This window comes from Zingiber officinale, chromosome 8B (genome assembly GCF_018446385.1).
Source record: "Zingiber officinale cultivar Zhangliang chromosome 8B, Zo_v1.1, whole genome shotgun sequence".
In the NCBI taxonomy this organism is placed as follows: Eukaryota; Viridiplantae; Streptophyta; class Magnoliopsida; order Zingiberales; family Zingiberaceae; genus Zingiber; species Zingiber officinale.
This window is the reverse complement of record NC_056001.1, coordinates 65598658-65623411: the sequence shown is the minus strand read 5'-3', so window position 1 is coordinate 65623411 and position 24754 is coordinate 65598658. Positions and strand designations below refer to the sequence as shown.

At 36.7% G+C, this 24754-nt stretch overlaps 1 protein-coding gene across 8 annotated transcripts; it reads left to right on the top strand.

Moving 5' to 3' along the window:
- The first annotated feature begins 1817 nt into the window (after positions 1 to 1817).
- Positions 1818 to 14556, top strand: LOC122016661 (serine/arginine-rich splicing factor SR45a-like). 8 transcript variants are annotated; one of them, XM_042574040.1, is made up of 7 exons: positions 1818 to 1954; positions 3013 to 3035; positions 3134 to 3235; positions 3327 to 3438; positions 3543 to 3692; positions 4008 to 4068; positions 4134 to 4786. In XM_042574040.1, the coding sequence occupies exons 2-7, from the start codon at positions 3013 to 3015 to the stop codon at positions 4616 to 4618; spliced, it is 933 nt and encodes a 310-aa protein (XP_042429974.1). In that variant the 5' UTR covers positions 1818 to 1954; the 3' UTR covers positions 4619 to 4786. The 8 variants fall into 8 exon arrangements, 7 of the variants coding, with proteins under 7 accessions (XP_042429974.1, XP_042429972.1, XP_042429975.1 ...); XM_042574038.1 differs by having other exon boundaries at positions 4119 to 4786; XM_042574041.1 differs by having other exon boundaries at positions 3324 to 3438; positions 4186 to 4786.
- Positions 14557 to 24754: the final 10198 nt, after the last annotated feature.

Below are 24754 nucleotides of genomic sequence, written 5' to 3'. Positions count from 1 at the left end.
GGTCCCCGGTTAAACAAACTAGAGTATCTCCTCTATACGGTGAACAAAACTGTACATCTATATGAATTGACCTCACACACATTTCTTCAAACACATATAAAGTACAACACACATAGAACAAGACATAAAACATATCATAACATAAGAAAATGTCCAAATACATAGTTCATACATCACATCACATCACAACTACTTCCTACATCCTAAATCTAGAAAATCTACTCTATTGCGAAGGATTTACAAACAAGAGATAAGAAATTAAGCATCTTACAATCCAAAACACAAGATAGAGAATAGAGGAATGCTTATCTATGGACCGCCGATCTTCTTGCTTGCAATCCTTGCTCAGGAGGTGCACGAATCAGTGAAGATGAATGATCTAGGGTTCCCCTAAGGGGGAGAATCCTTCCCCAAGTAATGAGGGGAGCCTTAAACCAAAGATAAGTGAAAAGGAAAGAGACTCCCCCTTTATAGTAAGGGGACACAACCCCTCTTATTTTCTCCGCCACGGTCGTACCTTTTGGCACGACCTGAGCTTGAACCGTCACGGCCGGAGAGGCACAACTAGCCTCTGAAGTAACTTTGGAAATGTGGCATGGTCATGCCATTTAGCATGGCCAAAACACAGTTTGACTCTGGAAGGATGATACGATCATGTGGATTCACACGACCACCACTTGTTGGCAGCTGGTGGGAGGCACGGCCAAAGCCTGCTTTATCTCTGGTAGGGGATATGGTCGTGCTTATGGGGCATGGCCTATCCTTGGGCTGGCATACGGCCGTGTCAAGGGCACGATTAAATTATTGGTCTTCTTTATATCTATTTTAATGTACGTCTTTATTTTATTTTCATTCTAAATGATATCATGTTATATTCATAAAATATAAATATATATATGTTAAAAAATACTTTAAAAAATATATATTTTTATATTATCTTTGATAAATTATCAAAAATATATATATATATCTTACTATTTTATTAAAAATCTTCCTCCTTTACTAACTAACTTTGGTGAAGCCTAAAATGAATTTACGTTAATATCCTTTTTTTCTATTCACACTTAAAATAATTCCAAGGTTTATTAATAATTTCACAAACGAAACAATCAGTGATCTAGAGTTCGAGACTCAGCTGAGGTATATTATTATAAATTTTTTTTCATTATTAATTTTCTCTGGTTGTTTTATATAAAAAATATAGTTCTCTTTAGTCCCACATCTTAGAATTAATAATACTATGATCAAAGAAGCTTCTATAAATATTTTAGGCCAACAATGTTAAAAAAATATATTTTTCTTAATTTTTTTACTAAGATAAGTATAATATTAAATTAAATTAATTTTTTTCATCGAGAAACTGTAAGGGTGACACTCGAAAATCTAAACAATTTGGATTTTCAAAGACCCAAATAATTCAGATTTTCAAAAGTTAAGTACTTTACCCTAATGATTGTACTAATGACTCTACTTTAGTATTTTAATGTTAAAATACTTTAATTAATATAATTTCATTATAAAGGGTCAATATATTTTTAATGTATTATATTACAAATGCGACGTGTGTGTATGTTTATTAATATAGACGTGTGTGTACGATCACTAATGTATATAATAAATTTATAGTAAAAATATATATAGTAAATTTTCCGCTGAGAATGATGGCCCAATTTAATAGAAAATTCCGGCTCGATTCGATCCATTAATTAGACCATTGCCCGTCCATATTAAACGTGGCATGTTTCCGACCTGAAACGTGGCATCTTCTAGGTCGGTAGTGTACGTGGATTAACTTGATTTAAAGTCCAACTGGCGTCCGCGTCTCCAGAAGCTTCGGCTGCATCTTTATCTGTCGCGTAGGGGCGTCACCTTTTAGTTTCTCCGTAACCGGACGCAAGCGCACGGACGGAATCCAGGGAGAGAGAGGAAGAGGTCATCCGAGAGATCAATCAAGGTGCGTGCTGATCTCCCTTTTCCTGATTGTTATTGTATGGTATGCTGCCTTTTCTTTGTGAGTTATCGCCTCAGAAATTGGTTTGTTACAGATCGAAATAGTATGTTGATTTTTTTTTTTTAAAAAAAAATAGAAACTGGATTTTAGGTAGTTCGCACAACTCATGTTCTTGTTGTTTGGATCTAGAAGAACTTCCAAGTTGCAACTGATGGCATGAATCTTTTTCCTGATGCATATCTTATATCTAGGGTTCATGATTAATATCTAATAAACTTTACGTTCAAAATTTCAAACTTTTGTCCGGTTTTGAGACGTGAGATTAGCCGACGTGATATATTTAAGTTGTAGGTTATCATTCTTTTTTGACAGAGGAAAATACGCAGAACAGTATACAGTATGTGTAGGATCTTGTGCGTATTAAAATGATTAATCATTTTCCTATAAATTTTATTCTATTTTCATGTCGAAGGAAGATTGAAGTTCCTGGGAATTGTGATCATGTCGACCAATTCTGGATTATAAGGACATATTTAATGTTCTACTTATTAAGAAATCATCCAAGAGTAGAATTTGTAAATACAGTTTAAGTGATTACTTACATCACACAGAACTAGTTTTTGTTTGGATCCACCTCATAACAAATAGAAGACACAAGTAATGATATGATTGATGAGTTTTATTATTAATAATATTAGTTATTTTGTGAAACTTATGATTGGTGAGGTTAATCATGACTAGGTGAAACTTAACTATCACAATGTTCTAGAAAGCTACATGTTTCAGTCTTGGAGATCTGTTTCTGCTACAATTTGGGAACACAATTAAGACAAGACAACAAAGTTAATACATAGTGTGTAGCCATACTGTGTATTTTGTCAAATCGTTAAGATAATGCAGTTGACATACTTGCTGAACTTGTTTAGTTTTGTTTGCATCATATAGATTGATTAGAGTTTATGGAGGCACATTTGGCGATGGAATCATAAGTTTCATGAGGCCTTAAAATTTACTTACCTGTGCAAACACTAGAAGACTAATGATCTATCTTTTCCTTGCAGATGTCTCACTCAGGAAAGACAAGGTCAGTGATCCTGTTTCACATTCGACATTGATTAAAAAAACGTCTTCCCTGTTATGTTTAAGGTTCTTTACTATTACTAAATATATTTGGTAGTTCAGGTATGCGCACTCTCGTTATGTGTCACCTTCACCTCTATCTTCACCTTATCCGCACGGTAGATCTGTCTCGAGGTCTTTATCGAGGTCAAGGAGTCGATCAAGGTACTTACTTTTTTCCCCATTCCAATTGGGTGATGCATATATGCGGACTTTGTTGCTTCTGATACATCTTATATTTTTTTTTTTCTAGCAGAAGCAGAGATTCGATTGATGCTGAAAACCCTGGGAACAATCTGTACGTTACTGGTTTATCTTCAAGAATTACAGAGCGGGAACTTGAGAAGCATTTTGAGACTGAAGGGAAGGTATAGCAAGCCCGTGCACTCTTGCACGTCGGTCATTATCATAATATGAAATGAACAATGAGCTGCTAATTAGTTCTCTTCACCTTTGATTGGTTTTTGCTTAGGTTGTTGATGCTCATCTAGTGGTTGATCGTTGGACAAAGGAATCTCGGGGGTTTGGGTTTGTAACAATGTCCACCATCAAGGAAGCAGATCGTTGCATTAAGTACCTTGATCGGTCAGTTCTGGAGGGCCGTGTTATTACTGTTGAAAAGGTAAAGATTGCTTTTGCCTTCTTTTTTTTTTTTCTTTTCTGCACGATGGGCTATCTGAGATAGTTGAGCAGTTTTGTGTCCATCTTTTGAATTCATGTCTATATATTGCCTATCACCTTTTAAGCATTTGGGAGATGTTTCGCTTCAATGTTTTTGGTTAGCAGGTTAGCTGTGTATAGCAGCTCTTCAGCAAGCTTCAAGCAACTGCTTTGTATGATCTTTTGTTTTGCTTGTTTGCTGCACTTACTACTAGTTATGTGTTTCTGTACCAATTCTAGATTTTGCCGATTTGATTGAAAAATTGTGTTTTGATAGGCAAAAAGACGCCGAGGAAGGACTCCGACTCCTGGCAGATATCTGGGCTTGCACACCAGGGGTGAGCTCCTCACATAACTTATAGTTGTTGCTAATCTCTTGCCTTTATAGATTTTTCCTCTCTAGGACGCCATCATTCTGCAAGTTATTCCGATCGGTCTTGCTCGCCTTACTACAGGCGGCAGGCTTATTCTCCTTACTACCGGAGGTATAGATCAAGGTCAAGGTCTCCCTATGATCCATCAAGGAGAAGACGATCATACTCTAGAGACTTCAGTGACTACTCTCCAGAGAGATCTGTTTCGCCTAACTATAGTAGGCGTTATGGCAGGAGATATGCCTCACGGAGCGTTTCTCCTAGGAGATACCGGAGAGGCTATTCCAGAAGCTACTCACCAAGGTCCCAAGGAGATCGAAGAAACTACTCTCGTAGCTACTCGCCAAGGGATCGAAGATCTCGGAGGAGCTATTCACGTAGCTACTCACCGAGTGTACGAAGATATCGGAGTAGGAGTTCATCTTATAGTAGGTCGCCAAGGCCGATCAAGCTACGCTCTCGAGAAAGCTACGCTCACAGCCGTAGCAACAGTTGTAGCATCAACTCACGCTGAGAACTTAGTCATTGGAAATTGCTTTATGGAACTCTTTAACTTTGTGTGATGAACTCTGCATATCCAAAACAATTAATATAGTGTAGGCAGTTTTCTGGGTTTTTGTGGCATCCTATTGTACATGTGTTTTTTTTAAGTTTTTATAAACTAGAAATTGTGTTTTTTTTCCTTCTCTTTGCCAATAATTAGTTTTTTTTTTGTTGATGGTGAACTGTCACTTAATCTAATTATTCCACTCCTCGACACGTCATCATGAGTCCACTTATTAGAGATGCCAATGACAGAAGAAAAATTAATTTTTTGAGAAAAAAAATATTAAGCAAGTAAATATATAAATGTTATTTTTGATCGATTCTGTTCATCTAGTTTTTTTTTCTTCAGATTTTTATTGGATATAATTAAAGTTTATCTTATATTAAAGCTTATTTACTTTCCTTAGAACTTATTTATTAAGATTTAATTGATTTTGAGTTTCCACTTTTGGTGGTTCTTTCTCCTTCGGACGAGCGCTTTGAACTTGAAGGTGCGAACCAGCACAATAACTGATGTAGCGTGTTGTGAATGACCTAGAGGTATATCAACGGTCAAGATAATGTGGGGGAGATGCTTTGATAATCAACGATCAAGATGAAATGGTGATCGCATAGATAAGACTCCTAATATAAATCTAGGTAGCCCTAGAGTCGGCCGAATATACAGGGTGCAGCTCTCAACCTTTTATGAGAAAGACTCCTAGTATAAATTCAGACAGCCCTAAAATTGGTCGGACATACGAGGCTCAGCTCCTCACTTCTTATGAGCAAGACCTAATATATATCCGCTCGGTCCTAGAGTCGGTCAGACATCCATACTCAATTCCTCCAGGGCCGTATCAAGGTTCTATGAGGCTCTAGGCAAAAAAAAAATATTTAGGCCTTTAATATATTTTTTTTAAAAAAAAATTTCCCTTGCCCTTTTTCATTCGAACTTGGGACTGACAATGGTGGGTTTAAATTTTTTTTTAAAAAAATAAAATATTAATTTAAAATAATTTTATGTAAAATTTAGTTTTCTAACTTTTTGAGATGCAAAATTATTAATTAAATTTTTATATTCGAGTTTTGATAATATTTTTTTTTGATTGATAAAATTGCTAGATTATTTAATCTTTCTTGAGACATTGTTGAACGTAAATAAGACTTTATTAATTTTAATTTTAAAAAACTTCTTTCTGTTAAAACTACACTAACAGGTATAATTAATAATATTCTATAAGCTATCCATGCATTAGGAAAAGAATTTAATTTTTTTATAAGGTTTAATACCTCAAGTGCGATTTTTAATTCTGGATTTATTATTTCTCTTAAAACTTTTAATTCTAAAAATAAATCTAAACCATCAATATCAGATAACATGTCATGTGTTAAAAAGTTTTCAAGATTTAGACATTTTATTTTTAAAAACTCATCATCAAGCAATTTTAACTTTTCTACATCATATAAAAAATTAAAATTATCTTCATATATTTTAAATTGTTCAAATCTACTTTGAAGTGAAGAAATGACATGGTCAATAATATAATTAAAATAATTAATTTTAAAAGATTTTTCAGGTGAAAACTTCACTTCATTAATTGCAGATATAAATCCATTTTCTCTATAATCATTAAAAAAGAAACAAGACCTTTTAACTGATCTAATGCAATAGCAATGTTCATATTTTTATATTGTAAAAATTTACTAACAGTGTTAACTGCAAATAATATAAAATTTACTAACAGTGTTAACTGCAAATAATATATCATACCTAATAAAAATTCAAAATTTTTAAACTCATATGTTGCTAAAGAATTTGCTTCACTTTTTGTTTTAGGATCATCACTAATTTCTGCAAGTTTATATAAAGCTTCTTTTATCTGTAGAGCTTGATATTTTATTGTTTTAACGCTTTCAAGATGACTTTCCCAACGTGTTTGTGATAATGGTTTAAGAGTTAAATTAGAAACATGGTCTTGTAAAATTTTTCATCTTTTTGTAGAAGAAGAAAATAATGAGTAAATATGTTGTATCACACAAAAAAATGTTATAGCACTAGAACAAGAATTAGCCATATCACATAGTACTCAATTAAGACTATGACAACCACATGATGTATAAAAAGCCCTAGAATTTATATCTAACAATCTCTTTTGCACACCTTGTTGTTTACCTTTCATATTAGCTCCATTATCATATCCTTGTCCTCTTATGTCATTCACATCCAGTTCAATTTTCTTTATTATATTAATAAGCGTATCAAAAAGACCTTTTCCTGATGTATCATTTACTTTTAAAAATTCTATAAAATATTCTTCTATTTTGATTGGACTTGTTGAAATATCTACACATCTTAATATAAGAGACATTTGTTCTTGATGACTTACATCAGGAGTACAATCAAGTATAACTGAAAAGTATTTTGCTTCTTTTATTTTTTTTAATTATAATATTATTTACTTCTTTTCCTAATATATTTATTAACTCATTTTGTATATTATGACCAAGATAATGATTATTAATTTTATCATTTTGAATTCGTTTAAGGTGTTCTTGTATTATAGGATCAAATTCTGCTATCATTTCAATTAAACCTAAAAAATTTCCATTGTTATCTTGATAAATTTTCTCATTTGTGCCACGGAATGCCAAATTATTTTTTGCAAGATTTTTAACTATAGCAATAATTCTTATTAATACATTCTTCCAATGTTCTTTTTCCTTATTTATTTTTTCTTATAAATTTTGATCAATGGTTTTATTTTTAAGCAATCTCATTTCAATATCAAACCAAATATTCATATTTATAATATGTTCACTACTTGTTTCATGACTTTTAAGTTTGGCACTAAGATTTTTCCAATCACGACACCCTTCGTTTGCTAATTGAATTGTAATTGATTTTTGACTAAATAATTTACAACAAAAAAATACTTTATCTAATTCTTTTGAATATATTAACCATTTTCTATCATGTTTTTCTCCATTTGGTAATTTTCGAATGTAATGAATCATAGAAAAATATCTAGAATTTTCATCATTTGGAAAAGAAATATTGATTTCTCTATTTGGACCCTTTTCAACTAATAAATCTATTAAATTTGTATTTATATTTTTCCATTGTGCTGGATCGTATATATTTTGAATAATAGTTTCATCAATATTATTAAAAAATTATTTTCATGATTTATTAAGTTGTATTTTTCTTCTTCTAAATTATAATTATTTTCTTCATTAATATTAATATTTGATGAATTTGTTTTGTGATCATTAGAAAGTGCTTGATAGATTTTTTTTGTACCAAAGTATTATCTTCTGGTGAAAATTCAATTAGTTTTCCATTTAAATTTTCAATTATATTATTTTATGAGTTTTGATTTTGATTATTAATAATAAATCTATCGAGTGCGCCTTTTTGAGATTGGATAAATTCTTCTATTTTTTTCATACGTTTCATATATCCAGAATCATATTTTTTCATAGACATATTTATATTAAAATAATATTAGAAAAGAAAATATAAGTCTCTATTATTTTATCAAATAAAATTACTTAGAATTAAATGAACAATAAAACCTGATCTACGCCGTGTAGTTTTAATTTGATGATATTTCAAACTGATTACTGAGTATTACCTGCACAAATATAATAAAAATATAAAATATTAAATTTGATTTGAATCGGTTAATTTAAGCAGTTTATATTTTATAATAAACTATACCTAACAAATATATAATAAATGAGATAAGTGCATATCAAGTTTGCAATGGTAGTAATTTCTTTGAGAGAGAGGAAAAATGAGAAAAAAAATTTCATACAACTGCTAATAATCTATTTTTCCAACCATATTTCATATTTGGGTCCATTTCATCAATAATTTATTATTTATACAGAACAATAAAGAACATTTCAAGAATGAAGAAAAAATTTTAAAAAAATATTACCTGACGATTAAGGAATGCGAAGGGCGTTTTGTCGTATTCAGTATTTTGAGACTGAAAGAATCACCGTCGAGATGATGAAGGACAAAAAATACAGATTATAGTGGATGAAACTTAGAGGATGAAATCATGAAAATATGAGCAAGATGAGAGTATGAGACTTAGAGAATAAAAACTTGAGCAAATCAAGTTCTGTAGTGGTTTTATATAGAATACTAGGGGAAATATTTTATATAATTAATTGAAGTTTCGTTGGAATAGGTGGTTGGAATAGGTGGCTGCACAGTGCATTACTGTGCATGGAAAATGGAAAACGAAGCGGTTGTCTTGTACAATGTGTTAGAAAATCGAAGCGGTGGCGGTAAGTATATATCACTGTGCACCGTGCACGCCTGCACCGAAATCGAAGCGCCGAAGCGCCATTTTTTGAAATGAAACGTTCAGTTGTAATTAAAATTAAATTTTAATTATTAAATATATTTTTAAAAAATATAATATTAATGGACCCTAATTATATGGAGGCCCTAGGCATAGGCCTTATTAGCCTATGCCTTCAGCCGGGCCTGAGTTCCTCACTTCTTTGGGCACACTCTAGCATATATCCGCTTGGCCCCAGAGCTGGTCAGACATTCAGACTCAGTTACTCACTTCTCTTAGGTGTGACTCCCAATATATAGTTGCCTGATCCCAGAGCCGGTCAGACATCCAGACTCAGTTCCTCACTTTTCCTGGGACGATTCCATTCATATATCCGTCCGACCTCAAAGTCGGTCGGGCATTCAGACTCAGTTCCTTACTTCTCCTAGGTGCAATTCCAAGCATATAGTCGCCCGACCCTAGAGCAGGTTAGACATCCAAATTCAATTACTCACTTCTCTTGGGCGTCACTCCTAGCATATATCCGCCCGACCCTAGAGCCAGTTCGACATCCAGGCTCAGTTCCTCATCTTTCTTGGGCACAGCTCCCAGCCTACATTCTATCGTATAGCCGATTAGCTTGTCACCCACCCTTCGAGGGTACGGGTCGAGCTGAGAGGTCCGAAGGATCGTCTTATGAAAATGCATCCACTCAGAACATTCGAAGGAGGAAAGCTCTGATGGCTAGTAGCTCTCCCGAGCGAGTCAGTGTGTCATTCTCCCAAGAGATACTAGAAGGCAACTTGTTGAACCACTTCCAACCTTTAGCGATCAGAGAATATGGAGGAGCGACCGATCTAGAGGATCACCTACTCAAATTTGAAAATGCAGTCATCCTCCATCAATATACAGATAGAGTTAAGTATCGAGTATTTTTTATCACCCTCTTTGACTCAACACAGATATGTTTAATTAACTCCCGGCTGGGTCCATTTGCTGTTTTAAGGACTTTAGCAAGGTATTCCTCCACACTTCTCTAGTAGCCACCGTTGCCATAGGACTACAGAATGCGAGGCTCTCCCTCCACCTTTGCAAGGTGTAGGTCAGCATCTAAGACACCCACTTGAACCAAGAAGGGAGGAGAGCGCAACACAGAAGGTGGAAGGGGTTCCATAAGTGACTATCACGCTAGATCAATCGCTTCTTGAAAATCATCAATATTTTTATGATTACCATCAATTTCATCATCATGATACTAGTGAGTGTCATCAATATGCCAAGAGGCTCCGTCGACTGGTGGAGTCAAGAGAAATAAATAAAAGATCATCCTCGCTCCCCTCTCGAGGATCTCCTTTAAGAAACTTTTGGCATTACTTAAGGGGGAGTGAAAGAAGCCAAGTTAAGGGTTAAATATCTTTGACAATTATTCTTTTTCAAAATTTCAAAATTAAACTTTTCCATTAAAAGTTAAAAGTACTTTTAAAAAAACAAATTCTGTCTTTTTTTATTTACTTTTGAAAAGACAGTGTTTCTAATTTAATCAAAATATTTTAAAGCTAAGTGTTTAATAATTTTTTTTTAAAAAAGCTAAATTTTTATTAAAATCTTTTTAAAAAGCTAAGTTTTTTTTTTGTTATTTATCAAAATATTTTATTTTTTTTTTCAAAATTTTTTTATCAAAATTTTTTTAAAGCTAAGTTTTTTTTTCAAAACCTTTTTGAAAGCTAAGTATTTGTTCATCAAAATCTTTTTAAAGCTAAGAGCTTATCAAAATCTTTATCTTAATTACCAATCTTTATGAAATTTTCTCCACTTTTAAAAGTTAAAGTTTCATTTTTTTGATATATGTCAAGGGGGAGAAAAGCTAGAAAATTCTAAAATTAAGGAAAAAATTAAGTTAAGTGATTAAGAGCGAGCGAGCTATAACAAGCTTGCATCTTTTTGTACTTATGCATAGTTATACTACAAATTGCATTTCATTTCTAATCTTTATAATTGTGTTTGTCTTACTTAACTTTGAATTTTATTGTCATAATGAAAGAGGGGGAGATTATTGGTGCGGGAAGCATCAGACGATCGAACCTGGGTTTTGATAATAACAAAGGATTCAAAATTAAGGTTATTTGGTGTCTGACAAGTTTGAATGAGATTGCAGGAAAGTCCTAAGTGTTTTTAGGCAAAATCCTAGCAGAGGTTATGCAGGTGGAAACTCCTAGGGGGTGGCAACCCTAGGTCATAGGGGGAGGTAACCCTAAGAAGAAAGTCTTGGCGGGTCGAGGTTCTTTGCGCAAAATCCTAAACTCGGCGACTCTAGGTGAAAATCTTGGTGGTCGCGGACCAGGTGGAAGACTGGACAGGTCAGGATCAAGCGTCCAGCAGAGAAGACCTGAATGTTAGGACCTTCGGATGCGGCTAGAGAGGGGGGGTGTGAATAGCCGACCTCAAATTATCGTTTCTTCTTACAATTTAGGTTAGCGCAGCGGAAATATAATGTAGAAACGAAAGTAGAGAAGATCAAACCTCAAACACGATGATGTAACGAGGTTCGGAGATGATACTCCTACTCCTCGGCGTGTCCGTAAGGTGGATGAAGCCTATCAATCCGTCGGTGGATGAGACCCCGGATAACCGGCTAGTATGAACTCCTTCTGGGTGGAGAAACCTCGCCACAATCTCTCTTGCGACAGCAAGAATGGAGTACAACCAATAGAGAAAGAAAACAAGAACAATATAAATGTAAAAAATACTTTGCTTGCCGATCGGAGTTCGATGAAGCAAGAATTTCACGATGTCAACAAAGCAGCTGATCACCCAATGAGGGAAGCTCACACGAAGCTTCAGGAATAGGAGCTAAAGCTCGAATCGCAAGAGTGAGGAAGGAAGTTATGAGAGGCGCCAAGATCTGATTTTATCTCAACCGCGAAGAAGAAGACAAAGAATGTAAATTCAGTTGTGTTCAACCTAAGACTGGACCGATCAGCTCCACCGATCGTCTGAGCCATCTGATCGGCCTCGCGGACCGATCAGTTCTAGGCCGATCGGTCCCCTGACCCGGCCACCATCTCGTGAGGGTTGGCTTTAGCCCGATCGGCCTGTGGACCGACAGTGCAACGATCGCCAGCCTCGACTGCTCGATCGGCCTGTGGACCGATCAAATAACCTACAACGAACCACTGTTTGGTCACTAGACCGATCGATAAACTGATCGACTCCGGATCGGCCACTGGACCGATCCAATGCCTTAGAGCTTCCCAGCCCTAAATCTTAAAGTCTTCCCGGTCTAGAGAACGAGCTACCGAGCCCTCTCTGACCTAGTCTGGAGAAATGAGCTACCGAGCCCTCTCTGACTTCCATGTCCGGTCCAGAGAACGAGTTACCGAGCCCTCTCTGACCTAGTCCGGAGAACGAGCTATCGAGCCCTCTCCGACTTCCACGTCCGGTCCAGAGAACGAGCTACCGAGCCCTCTCTGACATAGTCTGGAGAACGAGCTACCGAGCCCTCTCTGACTTCATCCGGTCCAGAGAACGAGCTACCAAACCCTCTCCGACTTCATCCGGTCCAGAGAACGAGCTACCGAGCCCTCTCTGACATAGTCCGGAGAACGAGCTACCGAGCCCTCTCCAACTATGTCTGGTCCAGAGAACGAGCTCCCGAGCCCTCTTTGACCTAGTCTGGAGAACGAGCTGCCGAGCCCTCTCCGACTTCGTTTGGTCCAGAGAACGAGCTCCCGAGCCCTCTCTGACCTAGTCCGGAGAACGAGCTGCCGAGCCCTCTCCGACTTCTGATGCCAAGCTTCCATACTTGGACTTCTCCCGTGCCAAGCTCCCTGCTTGGACTTTTCCGTGCCAAGTCTCCATACTTGGACTTTTCCGTACTTGGAATTTTCCGTGCCAAGTCTCCATACTTGGACTTTTCCCCGTGCCAAGCTCCCTGCTGTCTTCCCTGTTATGTTTAAGGTTCTTTACTATTACTAAATATATTTGGTAGTTCAGGTATGCGCACTCTCGTTATGTGTCACCTTCACCTCTATCTTCACCTTATCTGCACGGTAGATCTGTCTCGAGGTCTTTATCGAGGTCAAGGAGTCGATCAAGGTACTTAATTTTTTCCCCATTCCAATTGGGTGATGCATATATGCGGACTTTGTTGCTTCTGATACATCTTATATTTTTTTTCTAGCAGAAGCAGAGATTCGGTTGATGCTGAAAACCCTGGAAACAATCTGTACGTTACTGGTTTATCTTCAAGAATTACAGAGCGGGAACTTGAGAAGCATTTTGAGACTGAAGGGAAGGTATAACAAGCCCGTGCACTCTTGCACGTCGGTCATTATCATAATATGAAATGAACAATGAGCTGCTAATTAGTTCTCTTCACCTTTGATTGGTTTTTGCTTAGGTTGTTGATTCTCATCTAGTGGTCGATCGTTGGACAAAGGAATCTCGGGGGTTTGGGTTTGTAACAATGTCCAGCATCAAGGAAGCAGATCGTTGCATTAAGTACCTTGATCGGTCAGTTCTGGAGGGCCGTGTTATTACTGTTGAAAAGGTAAAGATTGTTTGTGCCTTCTTTTTTTTTCTTTTCTGCACGATGGGCTATCTGAGATAGTTGAGCAGTTTTGTGTCCATCTTTTGAATTCATGTCTATATATTGCCTATCACCTTTTAAGCATTTGGGAGATGTTTCGCTTCAATGTTTTTGGTTAGCAGGTTAGCTGTGTATAGCAGCTCTTCAGCAAGCTTCAAGCAACTGCTTTGTATGATCTTTTGTTTTGCTTGTTTGCTGCACTTACTACTAGTTATGTGTTTCTGTACCAATTCTAGATTTTGCCGATTTGATTGAAAAATTGTGTTTCGATAGGCAAAAAGACGCCGAGGGAGGACTCCGACTCCTGGCAGATATCTGGGCTTGCACACCAGGGGTGAGCTCCTCACATAACTTATAGTTGTTGCTAATCTCTTGCCCTTATAGATTTTTCCTCTCTAGGACGCCAACATTCTGCAAGTTATTCCGATCGGTCTTGCTCGCCTTACTACAGGCGGCAGGCTTATTCTCCTTACTACAGGAGGTATAGATCAAGGTCAAGGTCTCCCTATGATCGATCAAGGAGAAGACGATCATACTCTAGAGACTTCAGTGACTACTCTCCAGAGAGATCTGTTTCGCCTAACTATAGTAGGCGTTACGGCAGGAGATATGCCTCACGGAGCGTTTCTCCTAGGAGATACGGAAGAGGTTATTCCAGAAGCTACTCACCAAGGTCCCAAGGATATCGAAGAAGCTACTCGCCAAGGGGTCGAAGATCTCGGAGGAGCTATTCACGTAGCTACTCACCGAGTGTACGAAGATATCGGAGTAGGAGTTCATCTTATAGTAGGTCGCCAAGGCCGATCAAGCTACGCTCTCGCGAAAGCTACGCTCACAGCCGTAGCAACAGTTGTAGCATCAACTCACGCTGAGAATTAGTCATTGCAAATTGCTTTATGGAACTCTTTAACTTTGTGTGATGAACTCTGCATATCCAAAACAATTAATATAGTGTAGGCAGTCTTCAGGGTTTTTGTGGCATGCTATTGTACATGTGTTTTTTTAAGTTTTTATAAACTAGAAGTTGTGTTTTTTTTCCTTCTCTTTGCCAATAATTCGTTTTTTTTTTTTTTTTTTGTTGATGGTGAACTGTCACTTAATCTAATTATTCCACTCCTCGACACGTCATCACGAGGGACGGACCCACTTATTAGAGATGCCAATGACAAGAAAAATTATTTTTTTGAGAAAAAAAATATTAAGCAGAGAAGACAACGAAGCCGACCCCATCAATTAAGCAATTGACAAGTAAATATATAAATGTTATTTTTGATCGATTCTGTTCATCTAGTTTTTTTTTCTTCAGATTTTTTGTTGGATATAATTAAAGTTTATCTTATATTAAAGCTTATTTACTTTCCTTAGAACTTATTTATTAAGATTTAATTGATTTTGAGTTTCCACTTTTGGTTCTTTCTCCTTCGGACGACCGCTTTGAACTTGAAGGTGCGAACCAGCACAATAACTGATGTAGCGTGTTGTGAATGACCTAGAGGTATATCAACGGTCAAGATAATGTGGGGGAGATGCTTTGATAATCAACGATCAAGATGAAGTGGTGATCGCATAGATAAGACTCCTAGTATAAATCTAGGTAGCCCTAGAGTCGGCCGAATATACAGGGTGCAGCTCTCAATCTTTCATGAGAAAGACTCCTAGTATAAATTCAGACAGCCCTAAAATTGGTCGGACATACGAGGCTTAGCTCCTCACTTCTTATGAGTAAGACCTAATATATATCCACTCGGTCCTAGAGTCGGTCAGACATCCATACTCAGTTCCTCCAGGACCGTCTCAAGGTTCTATGAGGCTCTAGGCAAAAAAAAAAAAAATATTTAGGCCTTTAATATTTTTACAAAAAAAAAAAAAAATTCTCTCACCCTTTTTCATTCGAACTTGGGACCGACAATGGTGGGTTTAAAAAATTTTTTAAAAAATAAAATATTAATTTAAAATAATTTTATGTAAAATTTAGTTTTCTAACTTTTTGAGATGCAAAATTATTAATTAAATTTTTATATTCGAGTTTTGATAATATTTTTTTTCGATTGATAAAATTGCTAGATTATTTAATCTTTCTTGAGACATTGTTGAACGTAAATAAGACTTTGTTAATTTTAATTTTGAAAAACTTCTTTTTACATTTACTAATTTACCCTTTAACTTTTTGAATTAATTTAATTCAATTAAAACCTTCCTCCTCCTCTTATCTGTCTGCTTTTCCAAACGAGAGCAGAAGGAAGGAAAAACAAGAAAGGAAAGCAGTCAAAAAAGGGAGAGAGACGCTCGTTGTTGTGTTCGTCTTCCTCCACCAGCCCCTGCTGTTGCTCCAGTGGGCACAATAAACTTCTTCACGCTTCTGCTGATGTTTCCCTTACTTGTTTCCGCCACCCCGCCTCCATCTCCGCCGCCGCCGCCGGCGGGGCGCAGCCGGGAAACCCAGGGGGAGATCGACGCGCTTACAGCGTTCAGGCTCACGCTCCGTGACCCTCTCGGCGCTCTCGACGGCTGGGACGAGGCGTCTCTCTCCGCACCTTGCGACTGGCGCGGCGTCGCGTGCGAGCCGAACGCCGCCCGCGTCGTCAAGCTCCGACTCCCTCGCCTTCGCCTCTCCGGCCTCATCTCTCCTCGGCTTGCTAACCTCCGGCTTCTGCAGCGTCTGAGCCTCCGGCTTCTGCAGCGTCTGAGCCTCCGGCTTCTGCAGCGTCTGAACCTCCTCATTGGCTCTGTGCCCGCTGCCTTTCTTCCAGGTATCCGCTACCTGGACCTCTCCTCTAATGCATTGGCCGACCTTGTCCCGGCCAACCTCTCTTCCACCGCCACGCAGCTCCAGTTCCTTGAACCGCCTCCGCAGCATCATCCCCGGAGACCTCGGCCGTCCCTGCGCTTTCTTTCCTCTACCGTGGAAACAAAGCTTTCCTCTTCGGGCAATTTTGGAAAAAAATGTTGATAACCCCGGAATAGTAGAAAACCTAAGGTTTTCAAGGTTTTTTGATTCCTGGTTCTATTCCCTAATTGCTGATGTGGCGGTAATGTTGCATTACTCGGAATCGCCAATTACTTAAACCAAACACGATTATCGTTGATAACCAACTAAGGTTATCAGCGATAACCCCGAACCAAACACATCATAGTTAATAATATTCTATAAGCTATCCATGCATTAGGAAAAGAATTTAATTTTTTTATAAGGTTTAATACCTCAAGTGCGGTTTTTAATTCTGGATTTATTATTTCTCTTAAAACTTTTAATTCTAAAAATAAATCTAAATCATCAATATCAGATAACATGTCATGTGTTAAAAAGTTTTCAAGATTTAGACATTTTATTTTTAAAAACTCATCATCAAGTAATTTTAACTTTTCTACATCATATAAAAAATTAAAATTATCTTCATATATTTTAAATTGTTCAAATCTACTTTGAAGTGAAGAAATGACATGGTCAATAATATAATTAAAATAATTAATTTTAAAAAATTCTTCAGGTGAAAGCTTCACTTCATTAATTGAAGATATAAATCCATTTTCTCTATAATCATTAAAAAAGAAACAAGATCTTTTAACTGATCTAATGCAATAGCAATGTTCATATCTTTATATTGTAAAAATTTACTAACAGTGTTAACTACAAATAATATAAAATTTACTAACAGTGTTAACTGCAAATAATATATCATACCTAATAAAAATTCAAAGATTTTAAACTCATATGTTGCTAAAGAATTTGCTTCACTTTTTGTTTTAGGATCATCACTAATTTCTGCAAGTTTATATAAAACTTCTTTTATCTGTGGAACTTGATATTTTATTGCTTTAACGCTTTCAAGATGACTTTCCCAACGTGTTTGTGATAATGGTTTAAGAATTAAATTAGAAACATGGTCTTGTAAAATTTTTCATCTTTTTGTAGAAGAAGAAAATACTGAGTAAATATGTTGTATCACACCAAAAAATGTTATAGCACTAGGACAAGAATTAGCCATATCACATAGTACTAAATTAAGACTATGACAACCACATGGTGTATAAAAAGCCCTAGAATTTATATCTAACAATCTCTTTTGCACACCTTGTTGTTTACCTTTCATATTAGCTCCATTATCATATCCTTGTCCTCTTATGTCATTCACATCCAGTTCAATTTTCTTTATTATATTAATAAGCGTATCAAAAAGACCTTTTCCTGATGTATCATTTACTTTTAAAAATTCTATAAAATATTCTTCTATTTTGATTGGACTTGTTGAAATATCTACACATCTTAATATAAGAGACATTTGTTCTTGATGACTTACATCAGGAGTACAATCAAGTATAACTGAAAAGTATTTTGCTTCTTTTATTTTTTTAATTATAATATTATTTATTTCTTTTCCTAATATATTTATTAACTCATTTTGTATATTATGACCAAGATAATGATTATTAATTTTATCATTTTGAATACGTTTAAGGTGTTCTTGTATTATAGGATCAAATTCTGCTATCATTTCAATTAAACCTAAAAACTTTCCATTGTTATCTTGATAAATTTTCTCATTTGTGCCACGGAATGCCAAATTATTTTTTGCAAGATTTTTAACTATAGCAACAATTCTTATTAATACATTCTTCCAATGTTCTTTTTCCTTATTTATTTTTTCTTGTAAATTTTGATCAATGGTTTTATTTTTAAGCAATCTCATTTCAATATCAAACCAAATATTCATATTTATAATATGTTCACTACTTGTTTCATGACTTTTAAGCTTGGCACTAAGATTTTTCCAATCACGACACCCTTCGTTTGCTAATTGAATTGTAATTAATTTTTGACTAAATAATTTACAACAAAAAAAAATACTTTATCTAATTCTTTTGAATATATTAACCATTTTCTATCATATTTTTCTCCATTTGGTAATTTTCGAATGTAATGAATCATAGAAAAATGTCTAAAATTTTCATCATTTGGAAAAGAAATATTGATTTCTCTAATTGGACCCTTTTCAATTAATAAATCTATTAAATTTGTATTTATATTTTTCCATTGTGCTGGATCATATATATTTTGAATAATAGTTTCATCAATATTATTAAAAAATTATTTTCATGATTTATTAAGTTGTCTTTTTCTTCTTCTAAATTATAATTATTTTCTTCATTAATATTAATATTTGATTAATTTGTTTTGTGATCATTAGAAAGTTCTTGATAGATTTTTTTTTTACTAAAGTATTATCTTCTGGTGAAAATTCAATTAGTTTTCCATTTAAATTTTCAATTATATTATTTTATGAGTTTTGATTTTGATTATTAATAATAAATCTATCAAGTGCGCCTTTTTGAGATTGGATAAATTCTTCTATTTTTTTCATACGTTTCATATATCCAGAATCATATTTTTTTATAGACATATTTATATTAAAATAATATTAGAAAAGAAAATATAAGTCTCTATTATTTTATCAAATAAAATTACTTAGAATTAAATGAACAATAAAACCTGATTTACGCCGTTTTAATTTGATGATATTTCAAACTGATTACTGAGTATTACCTGCACAAATATAATAAAAATATAAAATATTAAATTTGATTTGAATCGGTTAATTTAAGCAGTTTATATTTTATAATAAACTATACTTAACAAATATATAATAACTGAGATAAGTGCATATCAAGTTTGCAATGGTAATAATTTCTTTGAGAGAGAGGAAAAATGAGAAAAAAAAATTCATACAACTGCTAATAATCTATTTTTCCAACTATATTTTATATTTGGGTCCATTTCATCAATAATTTATTATTTATACAGAACAATAAAGAACATTTCAAGAATGAAGAAAAAATTTTAAAAAAATATTTCCTGACGATTAAGGAATGCGAAGGGCGTTTTGTCGTATTCAGTATTTTGAGACTGAAAGAATCACCATCGAGATGATGAAGGACAAAAAATACAGATTACAATGGATGAAACTTAGAGGATGAAATCATGAAAATATGAGCAGGATGAGAGTATGAGACTTAGAGAATAAAAACTTGAGCAAATCAAGTTTTGTAGTGGTTTTATATAGAATACTAGGGGAAATATTTTATATAATTAATTGAAGTTTCGTTGGAATAGGTGGCTGCACAGTGCATTACTGTGCATGGAAAATGGAAAACGAAGTGGTTGTCTTGTACAATGTGTTAGAAAATCGAAGCGGTGGCGGTAAGTATATATCACTGTGCACCGTGCACGCCTGCACCGAAATCGAAGCGCCAAAGAGCCATTTTTTGAAATGAAACGTTTAGTTGTAATTAAAATTAAATTTTAATTATTAAATATATTTTTAAAAAATATAATATTAATGGACCCTAATTATATGGAGGCCCTAGGCATAGGCCTTATTGGCCTATGCCTTCAGCCGGGCCCGAGTTCCTCACTTCTTTGGGCACAACTCTAGCATATATCCGCTTGGCCCCAGAGCTGGTCAGACATTCAGACTCAGTTACTCACTTCTCTTAGGTGTGACTCCCAATATATAGTTGCTCGATCCCAGAGCCGGTCAGACATCCAGACTCAGTTCCTCACTTCTCCTGGGACGATTCCATTCATATATCCGTCCGACCACAAAGTCGGTCGGGCATTCAGACTCAGTTCCTTACTTCTCCTAGGTGCAATTCCAAGCATATAGTCGCCCGACCCTAGAGCAGGTTAGACATCCAAATTCAATTACTCACTTCTCTTGGGCGTCACTCCTAGCATATATCCGCTCGACCCTAGAGCCAGTTCGACATCCAGGCTCAGTTCCTCATCTTTCTTGGGCACAGCTCCCAACCTACATTCTATCGTATAGCCGATTAGCTTGTCGCCCACCCTTCGAGGGTACGGGTCGAGCTGAGAGGTCTGAAGGATCGTCTTATGAAAATGCATCCACTCAGAACATTCGAAGGAGGAAAGCTCTGATGGCTAGTAGCTCTCCCAAGCGAGTCAGTGTGTCATTCTCCCAAGAGATACTAGAAGGCAACTTGTCGAACCACTTCCAACCTTTAGCGATCAGAGAATATGGAGGAGCGACCGATCTAGAGGACCCCCTACTCAAATTTGAAAACGCAGCCATCCTCCATCAATATACAGATAGAGTTAAGTATCGAGTATTTTTTACCACCCTCTTTGGCTCAACACAGAGATGTTTAATTAACTCCCGGTTGGGTTCATTTGCTATTTTAAGGACTTCAGCCATAGATGTCTCCTCGGCCACCCAAGAATTTTTGATGAACGTCTTCTCCCAAGAGCTCACTGATGAAGATTTCTTCCGCTCTTTAATCAAGAAGCTCCAAGGAACTTTGACCACCTACTTGGAAGAGCGACCAAATGCATCAATATGAAGGAGGCTCAATCCGTTAGAAAAGAAAATAATACATCAACTCTTGGTATCACTCAGACAGAATGCGAGGCTCTCCCTCCACCTTTGCAAGGTGTAGGTCAGCATCTAAGACACCCACTTGAACCAAGAAGGGAGGAGAGCGCAACACAGAAGGTGGAAGGGGTTCCATAAGTGACTATCACGATAGATCAATCGCTTCTTGAAAATCATCAATATTTTTGTGATTACCATCAATTTCATCATCATGATACTAGTGAGTGCCATCAATATGCCAAGAGGCTCCGTCGACTAGTGGAGTCAAGAGAAACAAATAAAAGATCATCCTCGCTCCCCTCTCGAGGATCTCCTTTAAGAAACTTTTGGCATTACTTAAGGGGGAGTGAAAGAAGCCAAGTTAAGGATTAAATATCTTTGACAATTATTCTTTTTCAAAATTTCAAAGTTAAACTTTTCCATTAAAAGTTAAAAAGTATTTTTAAAAAAACAAATTCTGTCTTTTTTTATTTACTTTTGAAAAGACAGTGTTTCTAATTTAATCAAAATCTTTTAAAGCTAAGTGTTTAATAATTTTTTTTAAAAAAAAACTAAGTTTTTATTAAAATCTTTTTAAAAAGATAAGTTTTTTTTTTGTTATTTATCAAAATATTTTAATTTTTTTTTCAAAATCTTTTTAAAGCTAAGTTTTTTTTTTTCAAAACCTTTTTGAAAGCTAAGTATTTATTCATCAAAATCTTTTTAAAGCTAAGAGCTTATCAAAATCTTTATCTTAATTACCAATCTTTATGAAATTTTCTCCACTTTTAGAAGTTAAAGTTTCATTTTTTTGATATATGTCAAGGGGAGAAAAGCTAGAAAATTCTAAAATTAAGGAAAAAATTAAGTTAAGTGATTAAGAGGGAGCGAGCTATAACAAGCTTGCATCTTTTTGTACTTATGCATAGTTATACTACAAATTGCATTTCATTTCTGATCTTTATAATTGTGTTTGTCTTACTTAACTTTGAATTTTATTGTCATAATCAAAGAGGGGGAGATTGTTAGTGCGGGAAGCATCAGACGATCGAACCTGTGTTTTGATAATGACAAAGGATTCAAAATTAAGGTTATTTGGTGTCTGATAAGTTTGAATGAGATTGCAGGAAAGTCCTAAGTGTTTTTAGGCAAAGTCCTAGCAGAGGTTATGCAGGTGGAAACTCCTAGGGGGTGGCAACCCTAGGTCATAGGGGGAGGTAACCCTAAGAAGAAAGTCTTGGCGGGTCGAGGTTCTTTGCGCAAAATCCTAAACTCGGCGACTCTAGGTGAAAATCTTGGTGGTTGCGGACCAGGTGGAAGACTGGACAGGTCAGGATCAAGCATCCTGCAGAGAAGACCTGAAGACTCGGAAGCTGAGCAAAAGTCTAGTAGGTCTGAAGGACCGGTCTGAAAAAAGGTAAACTCTCCTCAGAGAAGTAGGTGAGGATGTGTTCCCCGAAGAGGGAACAGTAGGCGTTGGTTCGACCTAGGGTTTCTGGAGGGAAATCTGAAGTCAGAATCGGATAGTCAGAGACTGTCAAAACAACTTATTATTTCATATTTTATTGTGCTAACTCTATTTTACAGGATATATTTTGTATTTTGGACTAACACATCTTGCAGGAAGAGAAAAGAACTTAAAAGCCTCTGGTGAACATTTCCTGAGGCGCCCTCCATGTTGCTTGGAGGTGCCTCGGGTACCTTGGTCAAAAGCCTCGCGCAACAAGGCACGAAGGTGCCTTCCAAGGAGATGGAAGGCGCCTTGAAAACTAGATGAAGGGTGTCCTCCATGGAGCTTGGAGGCGCCTTCGGGTGGATAAGCGACACAGACAGCGGAGTTTATCAGCACCGTGGAAATGGGGATAAGTATCCCCGTTGAAGGTGCCTCCTATGGAGGTTGGAAGCACCCTCAATGGCTTACTTAAGCCTGGTTCAAGCAGAGGCAAAGACACAATCAGATTTTGACAATCTTTCTATTACGCACTACTCAAAGGACGATCTGACAAAGCCGTAACTCAACTCCAACAACCGGAAGCCTTAAAATCTCTTTTCTTATTTGTCGGTATACTTTTATTTATTGCATTTAAAGTGTACTTTGATTTGTAAATTTCTGAAGCTATAGTGATTGCTCATCGAAAGTACTCTTACGTGCGGGCCTTGGAGTAGGAGTCACCACATGCTCCGAACCAAGTAAATCTTGGTGTTTGTGTTTGATGTTTACTATTCTGCTGCATATTTTTGATTGATTCTTTTAAAACGAACGAATTAGCCACGAGCGTTATTCACCCCCTAGTGCTTTCGATCCTACACTATGTCCTAGATTCTCAAGTCGTCTAGCCGAGTTAGAAGCGAGTCTGCTCTCGTGCCTGTCCCAGACTCTTGAGTTGTTTGGCCTAGTTATCACTGAGCTTGCCCTCACACTTATGACCAGACTCTCAAGCTGCCTAGGCGAGTTATAAGCGAGCCTGTCCTCGTGCCTATCCCAGACTCTCTAGACATTCGGCCGAGTTACGCCTATGTTCCAGACTCTTGAGTTGCCTAACCGAGTTATAAGCGAGTCCGCCCTTGCACCTATGTCCCAGACTCTCATTCCACTTGACAGACTTATAAGCGAGCCTGTTCTCGTGCCTGTCCTAGACTCTCGAGTCGCCCAGCTGAGTTATAAGCGAGCTTGCCCTCACACCTATGTCCGAGACTCTTGAGCTGCCCGACCGAATTATAAGCGAGCATGCCCTTGCATCTATGTCCCAGACTCTCGTGCTGCTCGACCGAGTTATATGTGAGTCTGCCCTCATGCGTATTTTTACTTTCATGTCGCTCGACCAAGTTATAAGCGAGTTTGCTCTCACGCCTGTCCCAGACTCTCATGACACTCGATCGAGTTATAAGCGAGCCTACTCTTGCTCCTATATTCTAGGATCTCGAGCCACTCGACTGAGTTATAACCGAGTTTTCTCTTGCGCTTGCCCCAAACTCTCGTGCCACTCAACCGAGTTATAAGTAAGCCTGCTCTCACGCTTATCTCAGACTCTCGTGCCGCTCGATCCAGTTATAAGCGAGTCTACTCTCGTGCTCATCCTAGACTCTCATGTCAGCTGTGATTTATAAGTGAGCAGGGCTCTCGCATTCAATGACTATCCGATTAGCTATTCCAGACCCTCGCCCTAGCTGTGAGTTATAAGTGAGCATGACTCGCTTATAACTCGCGACCAATGATCATTCAGTAGGCTGCTTCTTAATCTAGCCATAACTACAACTTATTCAAATGGACATGACTCCCAACACTCATTCGCTTGGGCATGACTCCCATCCGACTGCTACTTGCAAATCGCTGCCCACTTGGCACCATATGCAAATCGTCGTTCACTCGACACTACTCTCATTTTGCCGCTTACTTAGCACTCATATTGCCGCTTGCTCAGCATCGCCACAATTACTTGCTCGACATTATACTGCGGTCCTAACATTTTGACTCTATTTAGGAATGATTTCAGTGTCTGCGATAGATTATCTAGTCAGTTGGACTCGTGCCCCATTTGACTAGACTGGAAGGGAGGTTTGTGATGTGATGCACTGTGAGTGACCCTAGAGGTAACGTGGGGTCAACTGTCAAGAAGATTTCACAATCAACAGTCAAGATGATGTGGTAGTTAAAGTTAAGATGAAGTGATGATCTTATAGGCAAGGCTCCTAGCATAAACCCAGGTGACCCTATAACCAACTGAATATACGGGGCACAGTTTCCCACTTTTCACGGGTAAGGCTCCCAGCATAAATTCGGGCGGCCCTAGAGCCGGCCGGACATATGGGTATCAACTCCCTGCTTCTTATGGGCAAAGCTCCCAACATATATTTGCCCGTCCCCAGAG

Excerpts from the sequence above, each read along its gene's own strand:
- LOC122016661 (XM_042574037.1), top strand. The coding sequence starts at position 3,013 with ATGTCTCACTCAGGAAAGACAAG. Across the intron at positions 3,036-3,133 it reads TCTCACTCAGGAAAGACAAG|GTATGCGCACTCTCGTTATG; the intron begins GTCAGTGATCCT and ends TTGGTAGTTCAG. Across the intron at positions 3,236-3,323 it reads AGGTCAAGGAGTCGATCAAG|CAGAAGCAGAGATTCGATTG; the intron begins GTACTTACTTTT and ends TTTTTTTTCTAG.